The following is an 18843-nucleotide window of genomic DNA, read 5'->3' as shown; positions in this document are numbered from 1 at the left end:
ATGAGAACGAATGATCGCTGGTTGCTCAGTCGCTGGCAGCGTTTACACTGAAGGACATCCTTCAGATATGCGTGGTCCAACGATTAACGGAACGATAAAGCCACGGTCACACGGGGCGGATCTGAAGTGGAATGTCCGCAGAAGAGAGGCAGTATAAATAAACGCAGTACGATTTAGTGTGGATTTTGTACACAATGACTCAATTTTTCGTACGCTTTTTTGCGGATTATTTCTACAATGTGGGGATGTGATTTAAAAAAATCTCGTCCACTTTGCTGCTGCTGTAAATGCTGCGGATATTCTGTGCGGAGGCTCCGTATGGAATACCTGCAGCAAATCCGCCCTGTGTGAACGTGCCAAAGATGCCCCATGTAAAAGTGTCAAGAAATGATGAGAGTCCAGCGCAGTGCAGACCCCCATCACATGTAGGAACCCTCCGTACGGTGCAGACCCTCCATCCCTTCCGCACTGCTCTCAGCAACAGCTTCATCTCGTTTTCCCTCCATAGAATTGTATTAAGAGTAAGCTCCTCCCCTTCCAGACTGGTCATGTGACATAGAGACCATATGACTCACGTCATTTGACCTCCAACGTCCCAATACGTTCTAGTGATTACTATGTCGTCAAGGTTTCTTTAGACCAAGGAAGCGGCTTTCTCATTGGTCGTTACGCTGTGTTTCCGGTTTGTGGTTGTCATGGAGACGCGGAGGGCGCAGACTGGAGTATGAGAGGTGACTATGGCGGCGCGGTACTGAAGAGGATGTGTGGTGTGTACACCTCCTAGTATATCCGTCGTCCATACAGTTACTAGCAGGCTGTGCTCTGCAGGGGGCGCTAGACGTCATTACTACCAGCCAGCCTGCCAGATGTGGGAGACGTGAGTGGTGCTGAGCTGGTATGCTAGCTGTCGTACTGGGGGTCCTGTGAGACCCCATAGGTGGTGCTGGAGGAGCCCATACCTGTGTAGTAATGGCGTCAAGCACAACGCAGACTATTTACCAATAAGGGTGGGATTTGTGCTGCTTGTGTAGTAGTCGCCGACCGCTGTAATCTGCACCACATTCATGAATGGCGCCTGTAAATGTGCGGAGTATGTAGATGCAACAGAAAGACTAGCAGACGTGTCAAAAAGCTCCTAAATGCACAAAATTTTACTAAAGTTTAGGAAAAATGCAGAGAAAGCAGGAAGCTGTCCGCAGCGGAGGGAGAAGACGCTGAGGGGCCACAATGTTAGCTAGATGCGCCAAAATGGGAATTGAATTGACTTCACTCAATATGACCCCAGAGTAGGCGCAGAGCTGATGTTTACACGGAGCGGCGGGAATCGCAGCCGTAAAATAAACGCCATCCCACTAAAATAACAACAAAAGCCTGAAGAGTTTATAAAGCAAGAGCGATGTGAGCGTAAAAAGGACGAGATGCGCCAAAACAATACTTAGTTTTTCAGAATGCGCTCAAAATTTACTTCTGAGGCTGAAAGATTGCACAATAGACTGGCACTAAACCTGGCAGATACGCAGCGAGCGTCGTACAGCGCCGCGCATCACTTCGGGGACAGTGCGAGCCTCCGGCACTTGTAGCGCGGCGCAGGATCAGCAGCGCTTCTCACTGCCTCCAGTGTAAAACATCACGGCCAGTTTGCATCACGCAGCACGCCACGCGTTTGTCCCACTGAAAACAATGAATGATGCGAGGAATGCAAAAAAACAAAATTGCACGTGCAGCGTTTTTTTTCTTCTCCTCTCCTTTACCTCGTAGCAGCGCTGTGGAGTTGGGGGGGGGGGGAGCCCAACAGAACGCACCTCATATTCACGCACGGATTGTGCGTCTTGCAATGCACAAACCCCGCTTGTGTTTTGCACTCGTGTGAATTTAGCCTCAGGCCACCATGACACTCAATGGTGTTTGATGCTTTTTAGGCTTGCAAAAACACTGCGAATTCCATGTTTTTTTTCTTTTTTTGCACGTTTTTTTGGTAAGCCCCCCCGAGACGTTCTCCGCCTGCGCGCGCTGCATGTGCAAAGAATTCCGTGAGCTCAAAAGCACAGTCAGTCCCCCTGCACACGGCCGTGGCAGCAGCGGTGTCCGCACTTACCTGCTCTGTCGCTGCCTTCCTGCACTGCCGATGGACCTGGCGGCTCGCCGCTGCACATGCGCAGCATGGATTTTTTTTCAAAACATCCTTTCCTGCGTTGTCGCTAGGAGACCTAAAAGTCAGGAAAAATGACACACACAACAGTTTCCAGCGCTTTTCAGAACTCCCCGCAACAAATATGTCTCCCCAGAAGTGCGGTGTGGAGCTGCGAAGACAGCGCTCCCATCTGAAGATAGCTTGCGGCATAGTGGTACATACTGGAGTATTGCCTATACAATATTTCTCTGATAGATGGCGACACAGAACGGTTTATCAGTCCTAAAGGAACAAACACTTTAAGGCTGTCTGTCCACGGGCGTTTTTGCATTGCGTTCCCTGCGGCGATAATCCGGCCACGGGGAACAAAATGCATGCTTTCCATAGCGTTGCTATGAAAAGCGCAGCCCCCCTGTCCATGAGTGGAGAATCATAGCGATTCTCCCCTCGCAGCCGGCAAAGCACAGCATGCTGCGAATTGTCGTGATTCTCCGTGGTCAGCCTGTCAGATGGCTTCTGCTCCCCGGCGGCGGCCCGCCGTGGGATATCGCAACGCCCGCGAACAGGCAGCCTTAAGCAATTTGATGCATGTGGTGGTTTTATTGTCCTGTTTTTTTTCTAGGACTACCAGAATCATTTTTGCTGCTTTTTTGTGTCAAATAGCGCTGTTTAATATTTTTTTTCACTTCAGTAATGCTAAAATAAAGAATAGGAATGTGTTCTTTATTTTGTTCCAGAAGTCTTGATATTGCAACAATTTGGGGGTTGTTAGCTCATCGGATCGCCAACCCTCCTCCCCCAGATGGTTGGCCGCACACCTCAGGTTTGGTACAGACGCAGTAAGTCCAGCCTTTATTTTGGCAAATCATAACACAATCTTCACTGTTGTTATTCGTCACAGTCTACACAAGAATATGCCAGTCCCATGCCACTAAATAAGGGGGGGGTCTCATACGAGCAGATTTGAATTGCGGATTGCCGTCCGCGCATACAATACGCCATAATACATGAGCATTGAAATGCATGGACTTTTGCCAGTTCGCTCACACTTGCGAGCGGAAGAAAAATCGCAGCATGCTCTATTTTATCGCGTATTCTGCATGTATGAGCTGCATTAGTCTCTATGGATGCATTCAACCTGCAGTGCGTACACAATTACATGGCGTATGGACGCGGATTCGCTCGCATGTTCCTGGGAGACCAGATAACAAATGGTATAAAGAAAGCAGCAATTTTTGGGCAGACCATGCAGGACGGAGTTTGGGGAGCAACACACTATCCAGACTGTCTGCAACCTCTGCTTGTTCTTCTGGGCTCTTCCTTCACAAGAAGAAGTGCTTTTCTAAAAGTGGTTTACACTACTTCCAAAAACAGTAGTATAAACCAGCCAAGCCCAAATAGCAGTATCCCGCTGTGAAGGCTCTCAGAACATCTCTCACCACGACCGTACAAGGGAATGTCACCTGGGGGTTGGGCTACTTTCTGACATCATACTCTGCTTGCGATCCTTCTTCTGCGTGGATGATATGCTGTCTATATGCGTATGTCCACACATACACGTCCATTCACAATTAATTTCTGCGAACATCAGGTCTTCCGCTGCAGATATCTGCACATGGAATCTGACCCGTTCGTGTGAGGCCAGCTTAATGTAGGTTTTTACACCTAACCAACAGGCCTAATGCCTTAGTCCATCAGCTCCTACCCATCCAGGGTGCCTGTCTAGGGGCCGTCCACCCCTGTCAGCCTGTATTGTGGACACACCACATCCGCGTCTGCTGGTTAACAGGTGAAACCAACCCTGTCCCTGCCAAACATTTCCTCACCGAGACCATTCACGCCACCTTGTGGTTACCTCTGGTGCTGCAATATATAATTCTACAATCTATAACTCCTACAACATATAATTATATAGTATGAGTCCAATGGAGAAAACTTCACTGCCACTTCCTCTGTTCACTACATTGAGAGCTATGTAGGCTGAAAAAGAGAAGAAGAAAGTGGTTTGTAATGACTTCTGTTTTCTTGAAGTCCCTGGCTGTGCCTGACCCCGAGCACCCGACCTGCTTCTGCTAGATTGAAGGAGCAGGAGCTTTAAACCTGCGAGGTATATTTACAGTGACACAGGATTAAAGCCCAGGACCAAGCGCCGTATATTGACAGCGTTTGCTCCTTACGGGGTTAATCCTCTGCTCTGATAAATCGTACAGTTACTGTAGTTGGGGCATCACAATAAAATATCCATTCTTCACTTGACTGTATATGTTTTCCTTTGTTTTACAGGTAGCACAAATGCAAGGACCTAAAGAACATGTAGACATTGGTAAAATCCTGCAGGTAGCAGAATCACTGGAGAGTATTGTTAGCGGCTGCTTTGGTCCTGAAGGAGGACAAGTGTTGTTTATTAAATCCACTGGTGATCTTCTCATTACCAAAGATGGAAGAAGTATCCTGGAGTGCCTGTTATTGGATCACCCTGTTGCAAGGTACTCAGGCCTATTCTATATACTTAAACGGGTTGTCCAAGTTTATAAAAAAAAATGGACAAAGCCACAAAAATAGCAAAATAAGTTATACTAAACTATTCAAACCCCGGTCACTGCAGCACCGCGGCTTTGTCTACTTAGCTGCAGTGCTGCCGTACCCGCATACCTCACATGACTGCTGCAGCCAAGCACCTCAAGACTGCTAAGGTCCGTGATTGGCTGCAGCGATTACATGGGGTACGTCACCGCTGCAGTAAACAAAGCCTGGCTGGTGGAGTATTAAATGGGTAAACCTTTTTGAACCCTTATTTTTCAAAGCTGACCTGATTGTGCCGCAGACCTCTCCTCCTTTCTAATTTACTAACAGGACGTTTCTACCATTGTCTGCCATGTCACAGTAGAGCTGCAGTCCGGTCACGGTCATTGCTGATATAAGCCTGCTAGGTCACATTACAGTTATCACTGTAGAGAATATGTGTTTGAATTAGTGCAGAGGCTTCATTAGCGACCAAGTTGTCCCCACAAATACACAGACAGCTTGAGAATCAGGTTATTTAGGCTCGATCTCCATTTATCTATATGTCTCTCTTTCAATGGTTGTCCTGTGTACATGCGGCCACCGACAGGGCACTGAGTGATAATTTGCCTACTAGTCGTTAGTTGTCTATTTTCAGCTCACCTAAAAAATAGTCGATGGTTGATCAAAAGTAGTCTTGCAAATGAATTTGCGTGGAGATTCATCCTCTATAAACGATAACTCAGTAAACAACTATTAAACACTCATTGCTCTGTGCAAAAGCTAACGAATGGTTGTCATTTGTACTCTTCAACGACTTGTATGAGCAATTATTTGGGTGATAGTCGTCCTCTGTAAAGGTATCTTTGCCCTATGATGAAATAAATGCTGCTCCCCTCCAAGAAACAACGTAGTTCACATAGTTATAATACTAAATCAGAAACTTGAATGTCTACACTGAGGGGGACATCCTAGGAGGCTTTCAGAGGGAACTTGTCAGGGCTGCACAGTATAGTGACGGACACTCATATTAGCGGTCTGCCATTTGTCCATCCATGCCTTTTAAAAAATTCATATCTGAAAGTATGCAGCACGTACCAGCACTCCTGGATGAGTCTGATGATATTCATGTATCCCTCCAGTCGCTAATTAATAGGTGTCTGGGCACGGAGAGACCTGTTACTCAGTGACTGTTGAAATCATCAGGTTTGCCACCATACTGCGCCGCGCTCAGGGAAGTAACTGTAAGGCTTGGTTCATGCAGGGAGGAAATTCCGTTAGATTTCCGCAGCGGAAAGGCAGTGACGGCGTGGGTTTGAAGCAGCTTATCCACTTGTATTCCGCTGCTGCCATCTCTCCCCATAGTGAGGAGAGAGCCGACAGCGGAAACAACGATACAATTGACATGCCACAGATTTGAATTCCGCGCGGCATGTCAGTTTCAGTGCGGCTTGGCCACAGCGAACTGTCCGCAGCATGTGGACGAGATTTTTGCCAGCCTCTTTCCACTTTGCTGCTTAGTCTCGGGCTTAAGCTTGCCGGCGGAATTTCCATGCGGAAAGTGTACACGAAAAATCCACAGCAATTCCGCCCCGTGTGAACCCAGCTTAAGAGACCTGACCAGTTCCCTTTAAGTAAATCACTGGAGGTACTGCTCATTTTTGAGTAACATATTCATATGCTTGTGTAAATGGGGTTGGACTATCAATTTCCAGCATGTATTATAGCTGCTTTCACAATGCTACAGACGTTAGAGCTTAAATATCCCAGCATTCTCCTTTGCTTTGGTGATTTCCATTCTGAAAAGTATAGTCTTTGCACTAGTTACTGGAGCGTAATCGGATGTAGGAAGCACTGATGGTTCTTTTTCACGGGACCATAATTATACCTGATTATTGCCCCCTGGAAACAACCTAGCAATTAGTTGAGTTGACAGATGAGCAAATTTTCTAAACCCCTTAATGCTCCATGATGTACATTTTTGTCCTGGACGTTCGGGGTTTGTATGGAGGGGAGCCATTTCATGCGGGTTCCGGCTGTTTTGTTACAACTGAAACCCGCCCGCAACAGCTGCGATCAGCACTCCCTGCTGATTGCAGGTGTTAACCCTTTAAACGTCACTGTCAATTCTGACAGCGACATTTAAATGCCCCAATCGGAGTTTGGGGGTCCCAAATGGCCCCCTATGATGAGATCGCGGAGTGCTGTTTGGTTACCATGGTAGCCAGGGTCCTTCTCCTCAGGGCTGCCATTGTAGATTGCCTATCAAGCCATGCCTATTTTTTAAAAAGCAGTACAGCGAAAAAAAACTGTATAAATTTGGTATTATAGTAAATGTACTGACCCATAGAATAAAGTTATCATGTCTTTTTTGCTGCAGTGTGTACACCGTAGAAACAAGACCCCACCTTCCCCAGAGATGGTAGAATTTATTTATTTTTTTCCATTTCACTCCACTAAAAATTTTTAACCATTTTTCAGTATATTATATGGTACATTAAATAGCACCATTGAAAAATACAACTCATCCCGCAATAAACAAGCCCCCAGACAGCTACGTTGATGGATAAATAAAAGAGCTATGATTTTTTTAAAACTGAGGGAAAAAAGGGCTGTCATTAGGGGTTAACAGCTCTCAGCCGCCACAGCTGCCCAGGGATTGGATGGCTGAGGAGAGGGACTAAGGCAAAAATCAATAATGTCCTGACAGGACCCCAGTGGTCAGCGTTTGTAATTGCAAGCACACAGCAGTGCTGACCCCGGACTTTTGACAATAAAACTAATCCGGTATATTCTAATAAAAGCTGCCATATCATTTCCCATTTCCCTTCTTCTCAGATCTGTAGTCTTATATGTAAAATCCCCGCTCCCCTGCTGTGCATGAACAGTGAAGCTCCCTCCTCAAGAAATTCTGCCCTCCAACTTGTGTACAGCTATACAGTATAAGCGCAGGAGAAAAACTATTGAAAAGTTTTAGTCAGTTCCAATTGTAGAAATTATTTTGTGTGAAAATACGTTCATTTAAACAAAAGTGCCTGAAGGTGTTCATAAAGAATACCTGTCATGTTGTAAGGTTAGCGGGGCTGGCTGCATAGATCTGCAGCCACAGCCCAGCTGGCTCTATCATCTTTTTTTACCATTTTTTTTTTCTTCACCCACAGGGGCTCTTCTTTGAGCCGGGTGCTGGGGTTATGAATCTGTCAAGTGGGCGGTCTCTACTGCTCATATGATCTTTCCTGCTTTTGGAGGAGCAAAAGTATAAAGGGCAATGGTTCAGGCTAAAGATACCGGGATTAGAGCCTTACCTATTTCCATTTCTGCTACAGCATGATGAATAGGTATCACACACCGATCAGCCATGACATTAAAGCCACTGGCAAATGAAGTGAGTAACCTTGATCATCTCGTTATATTGACTCCTATATCATGGGGGTGGGGTATATTAGGCAACAAATGAAGTTGATGTGTTGGAAGCAGGACAAATGGACAAGTATGAGGATCTGATTGGCCTTGACAAGTGCCACATTGTGATGGCTAATCGACTGGCTCAAAGCATCTCCAAATCAGCAGGTCTTGTGTGGTTGGTTCCTTCTTTGCAGTGATTAATACGCACCAGAAGTGATCCAAGGAAGGACAACCAGTGAACCAGCGACATTGTCTTGTGTGATCAAGACCCATTGATGTATATGGGGAGCAAAGGCTCGCCTGTCTAGTCTGATCCCTCCAAATACCTACTGTAGCACACATTGCTGATAAATGTAATGCTTGCAATGATAGGAAGGTGTCAGCGCACACAATACACTGCAATCTGTTGCATATGGGTCTCAGTAGCCGCAGATCGGTCTGAGTGCCCATGCTGACCCCTATTCACTGCCAAAAGGGCCTACTATGGGCACATGAACATCAGAGCTGGATCATGAAGTGATGGAAGAAAACGGCTTGGTCTGATGAATCATGTTTTCTTTTACATCATATGGACCGCTGGGTGCATGTGCATCACCTACCTAAAGAAGAGATGGCACCAGGATGCACTATGGGAAAAAGACAAGCTGGTGAAGGCAGTGTGATTCCCTGGGCAATGTTCTGCTGGGTAACCTTGGGTCGTGACATTTGTGTGGATGCTATTTAACATGTTCCAACAGACCAACAACACCCTTTCGTGGTAGTGGTATTCTCTAAAGGCATTGGCCACAATGTAAGATTTGTTCAAGAATGGTTTAAGGAACATGAAGACTTCAAGGTGATGTCTTCAAACTTCCATCCTTGGAGGACTCACCGTGCAGCTTACAGGACTTAACGAATCTACTACTAATGTCTTGGTTCCAGATGCCACAGGACATCTTCAGAGCTCTTGGGAAGTCTGTCATTACGGGTGTTTTAGCAACACATGGTGGGTACACACAATATTAGGGTTTTAATGTTATGGCTGAGCGATATATAAATATTTGGTTCCCAGGAAACTTCACTGCTGCTATATAAATGAGGCTAATAGCGATAAGACGGTTTGTGTACTGGCTACATAAATAAATGACCTACTGCTGCGGTTAATGATTGGTGTGATCTTGTTTTCTGTAGGATGGTGGTGAGCGCTGCCTCCAGGCATTACAGCATTACTGGTGATGGGGTGAAGTCCTTTGTTCTCCTCCTGTGCGCTATCCTCCGAGAGCTCCAGGCAACAGCCGATAGAAACCAAGGTCTGCTTTTATCTAGGAAGGCAACACTGAAAAACCAATATCAAAGGCAAGGCCATGCATCAAGAAGATTAAGTAATATACTGTTGACCTTCCAAAGTAGAGTTCTAGATCCCATTATAGCGCAGCATCTGAGGCCGCACTTTATTTCAGTTTTCTCAACTACGGAAGGAAATATTACTCTGTGCAGAGCATCTATACAGCGAACAATAGATACTTATTTCAGAGGAAGACTTGGCTGTAACATCCACCAGTTCATTAGTAGACTTGCCTGTGAATACCTCTACGATTGTTTTCTGCGTGCCGCTGACATCCCTGTTGTGGTCGGTCTAGTGAGCAAATATTTCTCTTCACTGCTGACAGAAGTTCCAGGACTTCCAGTAGAGAATTCCAGGATCCTACCGGCCGTAATACTCCACCGGGCGTTTACTGCGTACTGTCCAGCAGAGGGGGAAGTAAGAGCGCTGATGGTGACAGAGCCCATCAATCAGTGTCTTTCGGAACCAGACGTAGCGTTTCTTGTCTCATCGGATGTTCAGCTACAGCAGTCTCAGCTGTACCTACGACAGAGGACTGAGAACCTTCTGAAACTACTGCAGCGCAAAGACATCCGGATCGTATTTTCGAGTGTTAAGCAACATGACATTGTGCTTTACTATGCAAAACTAAGTGGGATATCTATAGTAGATTGCTTGCCATCAGAGGAGATGGATCTTCTTAGCATGATCACTGGAGTAACCCCAAAGTCTGAACCCCTCAATGACTTTCTTCTGCCTGAAACTTTTCCAGTAGTAAGTTGCAAACCTATTGTGATTGGTAACAAAAAGTATGTGCACCTTGTTTTACGGAGTTCATTGGCCTTCCAGCCACACAGCCTTGTGTTATGTGGCCCTGTGAAGGGTTTCACTGAACAACTTGTTTCCTCCTTTCATGGTGCTTTTAAAATGCTAACACAGTTATTCCAACCATTTACTGCTGTTGAGGAACAGCCAGCTAATAACGCAGACAGTTGTTTACTAAAGCGAACTGAAGAACAAAGTGGAACATGTGAGCGCTGCCAGAATGACTCAGTTGGCGCTCCGTGCCATCCAGAAAATAATGACCAAGCCGTCCATATGCACCTCACACACTCGGAGGAAAAGGACTCAGCAGGTGCTTCTAGGGAGGGTTCAGCAAGTCCATCCTGTGGATGCGGGGACACGGGCAGCATAGAAAGAAGGCGACCTCAAGGACCATTCATAATCCAAGGCAGCTATAGTAGTGCGGGAACAGGCAGTGTACCATTTGCAGATGTTGGTTTAGTATTTCCAGGGGCTGGAACTTTTGAACTTTTGCTAAAGGATTATCTCCACAAGTTTGCCAAGATATGCCAGGATGCAGAACTGGCATCTATATGTACAGTGGTTGGAAATGCATTTTTATGTATTCCCAGGCAAATATGCAAAGCGAAGACCAGACAGATCCATTTACCACAGCGCACCAAGGAAATGCTACAACTAGATTCTTTGCACATAGCAGAGACGGGTCTTGAACCTGTTTCCTGTAAGTACCAGTTGCTGGCTTCTGTGCTCCAATGCCTTAGTCAGCTTGTGGCCATAAACCTGATTATCGGTGTTAAGAAGAGTCAAAGTGCTGAGAATGAAGAAACCGATGAAGACAAATTGGAGGCAGATCACTAATCCTCACCAGATATGGATGTTGATGCGCCCCAGTTATATTGCACAGCTAATATCTGCTACCTCAATAGAGTTTAACATTGATATTGAACTGATTAAAGTAGTAGCCTATGGAAAATTAGTGAACCTCTTCTTTGTGCGTCTGCAATGTGTTTCATATGTGCATTAAAAACTCTAGCAGGAAGACTACACGTCCCATATGTCTTCTTGCTGGGCTGGGCAATAATGACAGAGACTAGCAAGATAGTGATGGTGGGCTTATTCTATGCTTCCACTTAGGGCTCATTTACAAGAGCGTTTTTCTTCCATTCTGGCTTTCCGTCTCCTATTTCTGCATTCTAATTCCACCTCTCTGCTTCAAAAATGGAACATAGAGACAGAAAACCAGAACTGAGGCAAAACACTGGTGTGTATGAGTGCTGACCCTGCTGCACGGTTCAGCAAGTTTTACTGCTGCTCTCAACTTGGACATGGCGATGGAGCAGTATGGCCACTGGTTCGGGGGGTTGTCTGCTTGTCATTGTATTGTATAGGCAATCCTGCAGTTTTCTAATATAAGCATGAGTAGAAGCAGCTCGTACTTTCTTCTCCATCTCCTCTGTGTGTTTTCTTTCTTCATTAACCGTTCCGTTTACTTACAATACTATAACCTCACCTACAGACAGCAGTGTGTGCTTATTTAATAGTAAAAGGGTTTTCCAACATTTAGCCTTTATCTACAGGTTGGGTGATGAATGTATGAAAACTGAAGAGCCAACCACTCCAACCCCTAGGGCTCAAGAAAATGGTGCACCCTGACCCCCTTAGTGGATGGAGTGGCTATATGCATGCATGAACATCGCTCCATGTACTTCTATGGACCAGAGGGAGAGCCAAGCTCCACTATCGTCATATACAGTGAATAGAGCTGTGGTCACCCATCCCCCCCGCCCTTCAACCATTCACTTGTTTGGGCCGGAGGAAGATAGCCGAGCGTATCACTTAGCTATCTTCATAGTAGATGACCGACACTATGTTTAGTTCTGTGCGATTGCAAGATGCCCAGAACTCCTGCATTGTAATAATCAGTATAGTTACATTGGGTGGTTTCCCTCTCCCAGCGTGTCCATGTATTACATGCAGGTTAAATTTGGATTTTACCCTACTGCATTGAAAGAGGTGAAATCCCCAGTGAAAATTGTCAGAAAGTATTGACATGTTGTGGATTTAAATTTGCACAGATTTTCTTTCCACAGCGTATAGACGAGATGTGGGCTGCACCCGAATCTGGACAGACATATCTGCTACATGTAAACATACCCTAAGGGATTTTGCAATGTTTACCATAAAAGGACCTTTAATGGTGTATGGATTTTGCACAGGAAATTCCCGTCTTGCAACCACAGAATACAACCACTGGGTACTTGCAGACAATTTCTGCACAGTACCAGATTAAAGAAAAACAGAAGTATATTCGTACAGGCCCGACATCAGGAGTAGCAGAGTTCATGCAGCATGATATACAAACATATGTCATGACTGTCAGTGACAAAAAGGCAGAAAGCAGTTCAGGTCAAATCCAAAACATTAAAAACCTACAAAATGAGACAAAAAGATGTACAAGTGGATCCTCAAGTTACAATATTAATTGTACAGTTAGGGCCAGAAATATTTGGACAGTAACACAATTTTCACGAGTTGGGCTCTGCATGCCACCGCATTGGATTTGAAATGAAGCCTCTACAACAGAATTCAAGTGCAGATTGTAACGTTTAATTTAAAGGGTTGAACAAAAATATCTGATAGAAGATGTAGGAATTGTACACATTTCTTTACAAACACTCCACATTTTAGGAGCTCAAAAGTAATTGGACAAATAAACATAACCCAAACAAAATATTTTTTGGTTCAATATTTTGTTGCGAATCCTTTGGAGGCAATCACTGCCTTAAGTCTGGAACCCATGGACATCACCAAACGCTGGGTTTCCTCCTTCTTAATGCTTTGCCAGGCCTTTACAGCTGCAGCCTTCAGGTCTTGCTTGTTTGTGGGTCTTTCCGTCTGAAGTCTGGATTTGAGCAAGTGAAATGCATGCTCAATTGGGTTAAGATCTGGTGATTGACTTGGCCATTGCAGAATGTTCCACTTTTTTGCACTCATGAACTCCTGGGTAGCTTTGGCTGTATGCTTGGGGTCATTGTCCATCTGTATGTGAAGCGCCGTCCGATCAACTTTGCAGCATTTGGCTGAATCTGGGCTGAAAGTATATCCCGGTACACTTCAGAATTCATCCGGCTACTCTTGTCTGCTGTTATGTCATCAATAAACACAAGTGACCCAGTGCCATTGAAAGCCATGCATGCCCATGCCATCACGTTGCCTCCACCATGTTTTACAGAGGATGTGGTGTGCCTTGGATCATGTGCCGTTCCCTTTCTTCTCCAAACTTTTTTCTTCCCATCATTCTGGTACAGGTTGATCTTTGTCTCATCTGTCCATAGAATACTTTTCCAGAACTGGGCTGGCTTCTTGAGGTGTTGTTCGGCAAATTTAACTCTGGCCTGTCTATTTTTGGAATTGATGAATGGTTTGCATCTAGATGTGAACCCTTTGTATTTACTTTCATGGAGTCTTCTCTTTACTGTTGACTTAGAGACAGATACACCTACTTCCCTGAGAGTGTTCTGGACTTCAGTTGATGTTGTGAACGGGTTCTTCTTCACCAAAGAAAGTATGCGGCGATCATCCACCACCGTTGTCTTCCGTGGACGCCCAGGCCTTTTTGAGTTCCCAAGCTCACCAGTGAATTCCTTTTTTCTCAGAATGTACCCGACTGTTGATTTTGCTACTCCAAGCATGTCTGCTATCTCTCTGATGGATTTTTTCTTTTTTTTCAGCCTCAGGATGTTTTGCTTCACCTCAATTGAGAGTTCCTTTGACCGCATGTTGTCTGGTCACAGCAACAGCTTCCAAATCCAAAACCACACACCTGGAATCAACCCCAGACCTTTTAACTACTTAATTGATTACAGGTTAACGAGGGAGACGCCTTCTGAGTTAATTGCAGCCCTTAGATTCCATTGTCCAATTACTTTTGGTCCCTTGAAAAAGAGGAGGCTATGCATTACAGAGGTATGATTCCTAAACCCTTTCTCCGATTTGGATGTGGAAACTCTCATATTGCAGCTGGGAGTGTGCACTTTCAGCCCATATTATATATAAAATTGTATTTCTGAACAGGTTTTTGTAAACAGCTAAAATAACAAAACTTGTGTCACTGTCCAAATATTTCTGGCCCTAACTGTATGTCAGATGACCATTGTGAGTTGAAAGCATTCTAAAGTGAGATCTTAAGGCCTCATGTCCAGGGCGGGCTTGATTTGTGGAACTCGCATGTGACACACGCACAGGAGATCGGCAAATCAAGCCGCTCATGGGGAATCGTGGGCGCCCGGGAAATAATTTAAGCATGCGGATTTGTTTTGCAGACCTTTTGGTCCGGAAAACAAATCACAGCATGCTCCATGTTGCTGCGGATCCCGCACTGACGGCTTCCATTGCTGCCCAAGCTGTATGATCCATGGCACTCCCGAAGCAGATCCTGCAGGAAAACAGGAGTTTGAAAAAGAAAAACTCCTACTGCGTGTGAGCGCCGGCCGGAAAGCTGGAACATACACGCCGCGCAAAAGAAAGAAGATCCAGCCAGGACGCAGAAGACCCGCACAGACCCGGAAAAGGTCAAATAATGTTCCCGGGCGCGTTTAGCGTGGGATTCTGCTGCAGGTTTCTGCCCACGTAATCCAACCCGCCCGTAGACATGAGGCCTTACTCTAGTAACTAGTACAGTAATTGGTTCTGAGGCCTCTAAAATATAGACCCAAAACAAGAAAGAATGAAGTTGAAAGAATAATCAGGCAGATAACTAATACAAATAAAACCAGTCCTTACATATAAAAAGTCCCAAATCGCTACTGGCAGATGTAGTTCACTTCTTCATTGTCCTGCAGAGAACACACAGGGTACCAGAAAAATAACATGAAGCTGCCCTCACCTGGTGTCCAAAGAAGCAGCTCATCCTGACACAAGTAAAGAGCAGCACAGTACATGTAGTGCTGTACTAGACTGTAGGAGGCGCTACCTGACATTGTAGGCATACTTCAATAATACAGCGGTTTTACTAGTGATATGTCCATGCTTTTTGACTGTGTCTTGTGTATGGTATTCCGGCTTGGTTTTCAACTCCCAGTCATTGTTATAAGGCTTGTCTAAAGAGTCTGACATTGATTAACAGCAATGCTGCCTTCCAATAGGTGGCGCTGCAGAGGTATTGTCCAGAGAAGCATGGATGGCCTTGTAAGTCTCCCAACTCATCTTCTAGATGCCCTCCCTATACACAAAAGGGCTATCACTCTACATAATGCGGGCAGGGAATGCCTGGCATGGCCCATCCACATGACTTGAAGCTCAGCTCGGAATCAAAATTGAAAGTGCATTTATTCTATAATGCTGCAACATTTCAGAATAAAACACCCACGGGGGCAACAGGCATCCCTGTCATGGGTTCATGCTGCTGTGATTCCGGCAGTATGAACCTGATGGCAGAATCCCTTTAACGTGTAACTGCACTTTCTAAAAACTTTTAACATGTCATAAGGATTTGTCAAAAGTTTTGATCGCTAGGTGTCAGGCTACTGAGAGCCCCACTGATCACTAGAAAGAGCCAGTTGAAGCACTTGCCCCAGCACTGTCACTGCTCATTGGTTTCTGCTCCACTGGGTATGTGGAGGGATTCTTGGTGGGGTGAGATGATGCTTCCAGTGTATTCTCTGCTTGTCTACATGTGTGACAATATTGGAAGATTTGCTTGATGGACCGAACACAGAAAAACTCTTCAATGGAAACAGCAAGTGAAGCTATTCTAACATTATTCCTTGAATGTATGGGATAAGATTTTTTTAAACAAATATAAATACAGAAATGTTGGTAATTATGGGCTGGATTTAAAGCATACCTGAGTTTTCAACATATTTTCTAAAATATACCAGGTTCTCCTTACCCTCTTATTTGCTGCTGTTTGCACCCTGTTTCATGTCTGTAAGGTCTGACTTTCAGGTGGTCTTTCCCATTTTTCTGTTTCAATACTGTTCACAATCCACTTTCATCCAGCAGCCATGTAGCAAGCCCACCACTCTGCCAGTAGTTCACTGTCCTGCATTTCCTTGCCCTTCCCATGCTGCATTGTACTGTCTCTAGTCCAGTCAGCAGAGAGGCAGTATCTGAATGCCAAACCCTCTGCTTTCCCAAGATTATTCAGGCATTCAGAGATATTCTGGCCAAATGGTTAGCAAACCCACTATAAGGCCAGGCTCACACAACAGTATGTTTACTGTGTATTACGTGGGCTCCATACACCCGTGTGATATGTGTTAACCTGCAGGCAATCAATTACATTGTCTTACGTAGTTCTGATCACATTAGCGTGTCAGAATTGCAAAATACGTGAGTGCAAAAAAATGCAGCAAGTTCTGTTTTGCACGTATATATACACGAGATAGAGTCCATTATTGTCTATTGGCACATACATACGTGCGCCCATACACAATTACATCGCCAAGCGACAGCGCAGGAAATATAAACAAGAAAAACAGATGTAATGCACATGACAGTGTGCATGATTAGGCAGTCATGTACAGTACAAAATCGGCGCCATATGTGGCAGTACACAGTCACACCCTGCTCCACAGCTGTAAAATGCTGCAGGACCCCCGCAGCGTTTTACACTTACGGTTGTGTAAGCCCAGCCTAATGTGTGCATACAGACACACACAAAGATGCTGTAACAACAGGAGATGCATCCACTGGCTTTCACTGGCCCTAGGCAATCATATTGTGGGAGGCCAATACATTGACAGAGGAAACTTTCCCTCGACATTGACCGTGGCATCTAAGGGGTTAAATGGGTGGGATTGGAGTTAATTTTGATCCTAGCCATTAGTGCCAGGTGTACAATGCCAGCCAAAATGTACTATTACAGAGCAGATAGGGCAGTAGTCGAGAATGGGGAGAAAAGTCATCCATGCAGCTTCCCACCCACCCAGCTAGAGGGTCACTTTCTATTTGTGTATAGAGAGAGACCTGTCCATCCAGGCAAGTTGGCGGGGAGCTACATGGATGACTCTTCTCATTCTTGGCTACTTTTTTAATTACCTTACTGTAATGTCCTGATTTCACGCAGCCTGTGTATTTGGAGAAATTGCTCTATGTACGGCCATTTGAAGATTTGGCATGTATACCACTGAGCTGAGACATATGAAGTTCCTGGGTCTGCAATAGGGCCCCCATTTATCAGGTGCCGTTTCCAGGGCCGGGATACAATTGCCACCTTTGCACCCCCTATACACCACTAATGCCACCAACTATACACCTGATTTTGTAGTACTGTGACTCAACAATATAATGACAGTATTTGGAATGTATCTTGTAGCTAAAAGGCTGTTCTTTCTATTAATTATTCTGAGAATCTGTTTGCTGCTGGTTTCCGGATGAGTATGCAGTGTGCTTTTATAATTTACATGATCTTGATAATCTGGATGCGCTGTAATTGGATGCTGTTGTGAGCTGAATATCCCTGTGGCGCATGGTATGTAGATCACTGCACAGTTCAGGGCTGAACAGAAATGAGCTGATGTGCCTGCAGCTTAATGAAAAAGGCAGGCAGGAAAATGCACACACACACCGGGTTGGGGATGGTTTCTAACAATTCAGAAACACAACAGTTTATTAAAATCAGGACTCAACAGGATTTGACTATAAAAAGTAAGCAAACTGAGTAATATGCATTAATGAGGTCAAATGTACAAAACATATACGTGACTGCACAATAAATACAAAACCAATAATTGGTTGAAATTGGCTATATAACTCTATACTACCTGTCAAACCAATCTGATCAGCTTCTACGAGGAGGTAAGTTCTAGACTGGCCCGGCAGTGTCATTGGATCTTGTGTATCTGGACGTTTCCAAAGCGTTTGATACTGTGCCACATAAAAGGTTGGTGTATAAAATGAGAATGGTTGGTCTGGGTCAGAAGGTGGGTAAGTAACTGGTCAGTGATAGAAAGCAGAGGGTGGTTATTAATGGTACGCACTCTGATTGGGTCACCATTACTAGTGGGGTATGACAGGGGGCAGTATTGGGCCCTTTTATTTTTAATATATAGGATTGTACAGTAAAATATCAATATTTGCAGATGATACAAAACTATGCAAAGTAATTAACACAAGAAAGGACAGAATGCGATTGCACAAGGATCTGAAAAAATTGGGGGCTTGTGCAGAGAAGTGGCAAAAGAGATTTAAAACTGATAAATGTAAGGTTATGCACTATTACACACTTAATGGAAAACCACTGGGTAACACTGACATGGAAAAGGACTTGGGGATTGTAATTATTTGTAAGCTTAACTACACCAACCAGTGTCAGGCAGCTGCTGCCAAAGCAAATACGATCATGGGGTGCATCAAAACAGGTATATGGGCACATGGTGAAGACATTGGTCAGACCACACGTGAAATATTGTGTACATTTTTGGGCTCTGGTACTCTAGAAGGGCATATCAGAGCTTGAGCAGGTTCAAAGATGGGCAACTAAGTTAATTAATGGAATGGGTGGACTACAATACCCAGAGATGTTGTCAAAATTGGGTTTGTTCAGTTTAGAAAAAAAGACAGCTCAAGAGGGATGTAATAGCAGTATAAATATATCGGGGGACAATACAGAGATTTCTCCCAGGACTGTGACTGTAACAAGGGGGCGCCCTCTACATCTAGAGAAAAGAAGGTTTCTACACCAACATACAAGAGG

The 18843-nt window shown here is 44.8% G+C and overlaps 1 protein-coding gene across 3 annotated transcripts; it reads left to right on the top strand.

Annotated features, from left to right (window-relative positions):
• The first annotated feature begins 612 nt into the window (after positions 1–612).
• On the top strand, positions 613–11118 carry BBS10 (Bardet-Biedl syndrome 10). 3 transcript variants are annotated; one of them, XM_066591667.1, is made up of 3 exons: positions 613–731; positions 4415–4617; positions 9209–11118. In XM_066591667.1, exons 2-3 carry the CDS (start codon positions 4424–4426, stop codon positions 11001–11003), a joined length of 1989 nt encoding a protein of 662 aa, XP_066447764.1. In that variant the 5' UTR covers positions 613–731; positions 4415–4423; the 3' UTR covers positions 11004–11118. The 3 variants fall into 3 exon arrangements, with proteins under 3 accessions (XP_066447764.1, XP_066447763.1, XP_066447765.1); XM_066591666.1 differs by having other exon boundaries at positions 624–767; XM_066591668.1 differs by lacking the exons at positions 613–731; positions 4415–4617 and adding an exon at positions 7829–8018.
• The last annotated feature ends 7725 nt before the right edge of the window (positions 11119–18843 follow it).

This window comes from Eleutherodactylus coqui, chromosome 2 (assembly GCF_035609145.1).
Source record: "Eleutherodactylus coqui strain aEleCoq1 chromosome 2, aEleCoq1.hap1, whole genome shotgun sequence".
Taxonomy (NCBI): Eukaryota; Metazoa; Chordata; class Amphibia; order Anura; family Eleutherodactylidae; genus Eleutherodactylus; species Eleutherodactylus coqui.
Note: the sequence above shows the minus strand (reverse complement) of the source record. Positions and strands in the feature narration are given on the sequence as shown.

Bases quoted from the DNA above. Each gene is read 5' to 3' on its own strand.
- BBS10 (XM_066591667.1), top strand. From the start codon at position 4,424: ATGCAAGGACCTAAAGAACATGTAGACATTGGTAAAATCCTGCAGGTA. The intron at 4,618-9,208 runs GTACTCAGGCCT...TGTTTTCTGTAG, and splicing joins TTGGATCACCCTGTTGCAAG to GATGGTGGTGAGCGCTGCCT.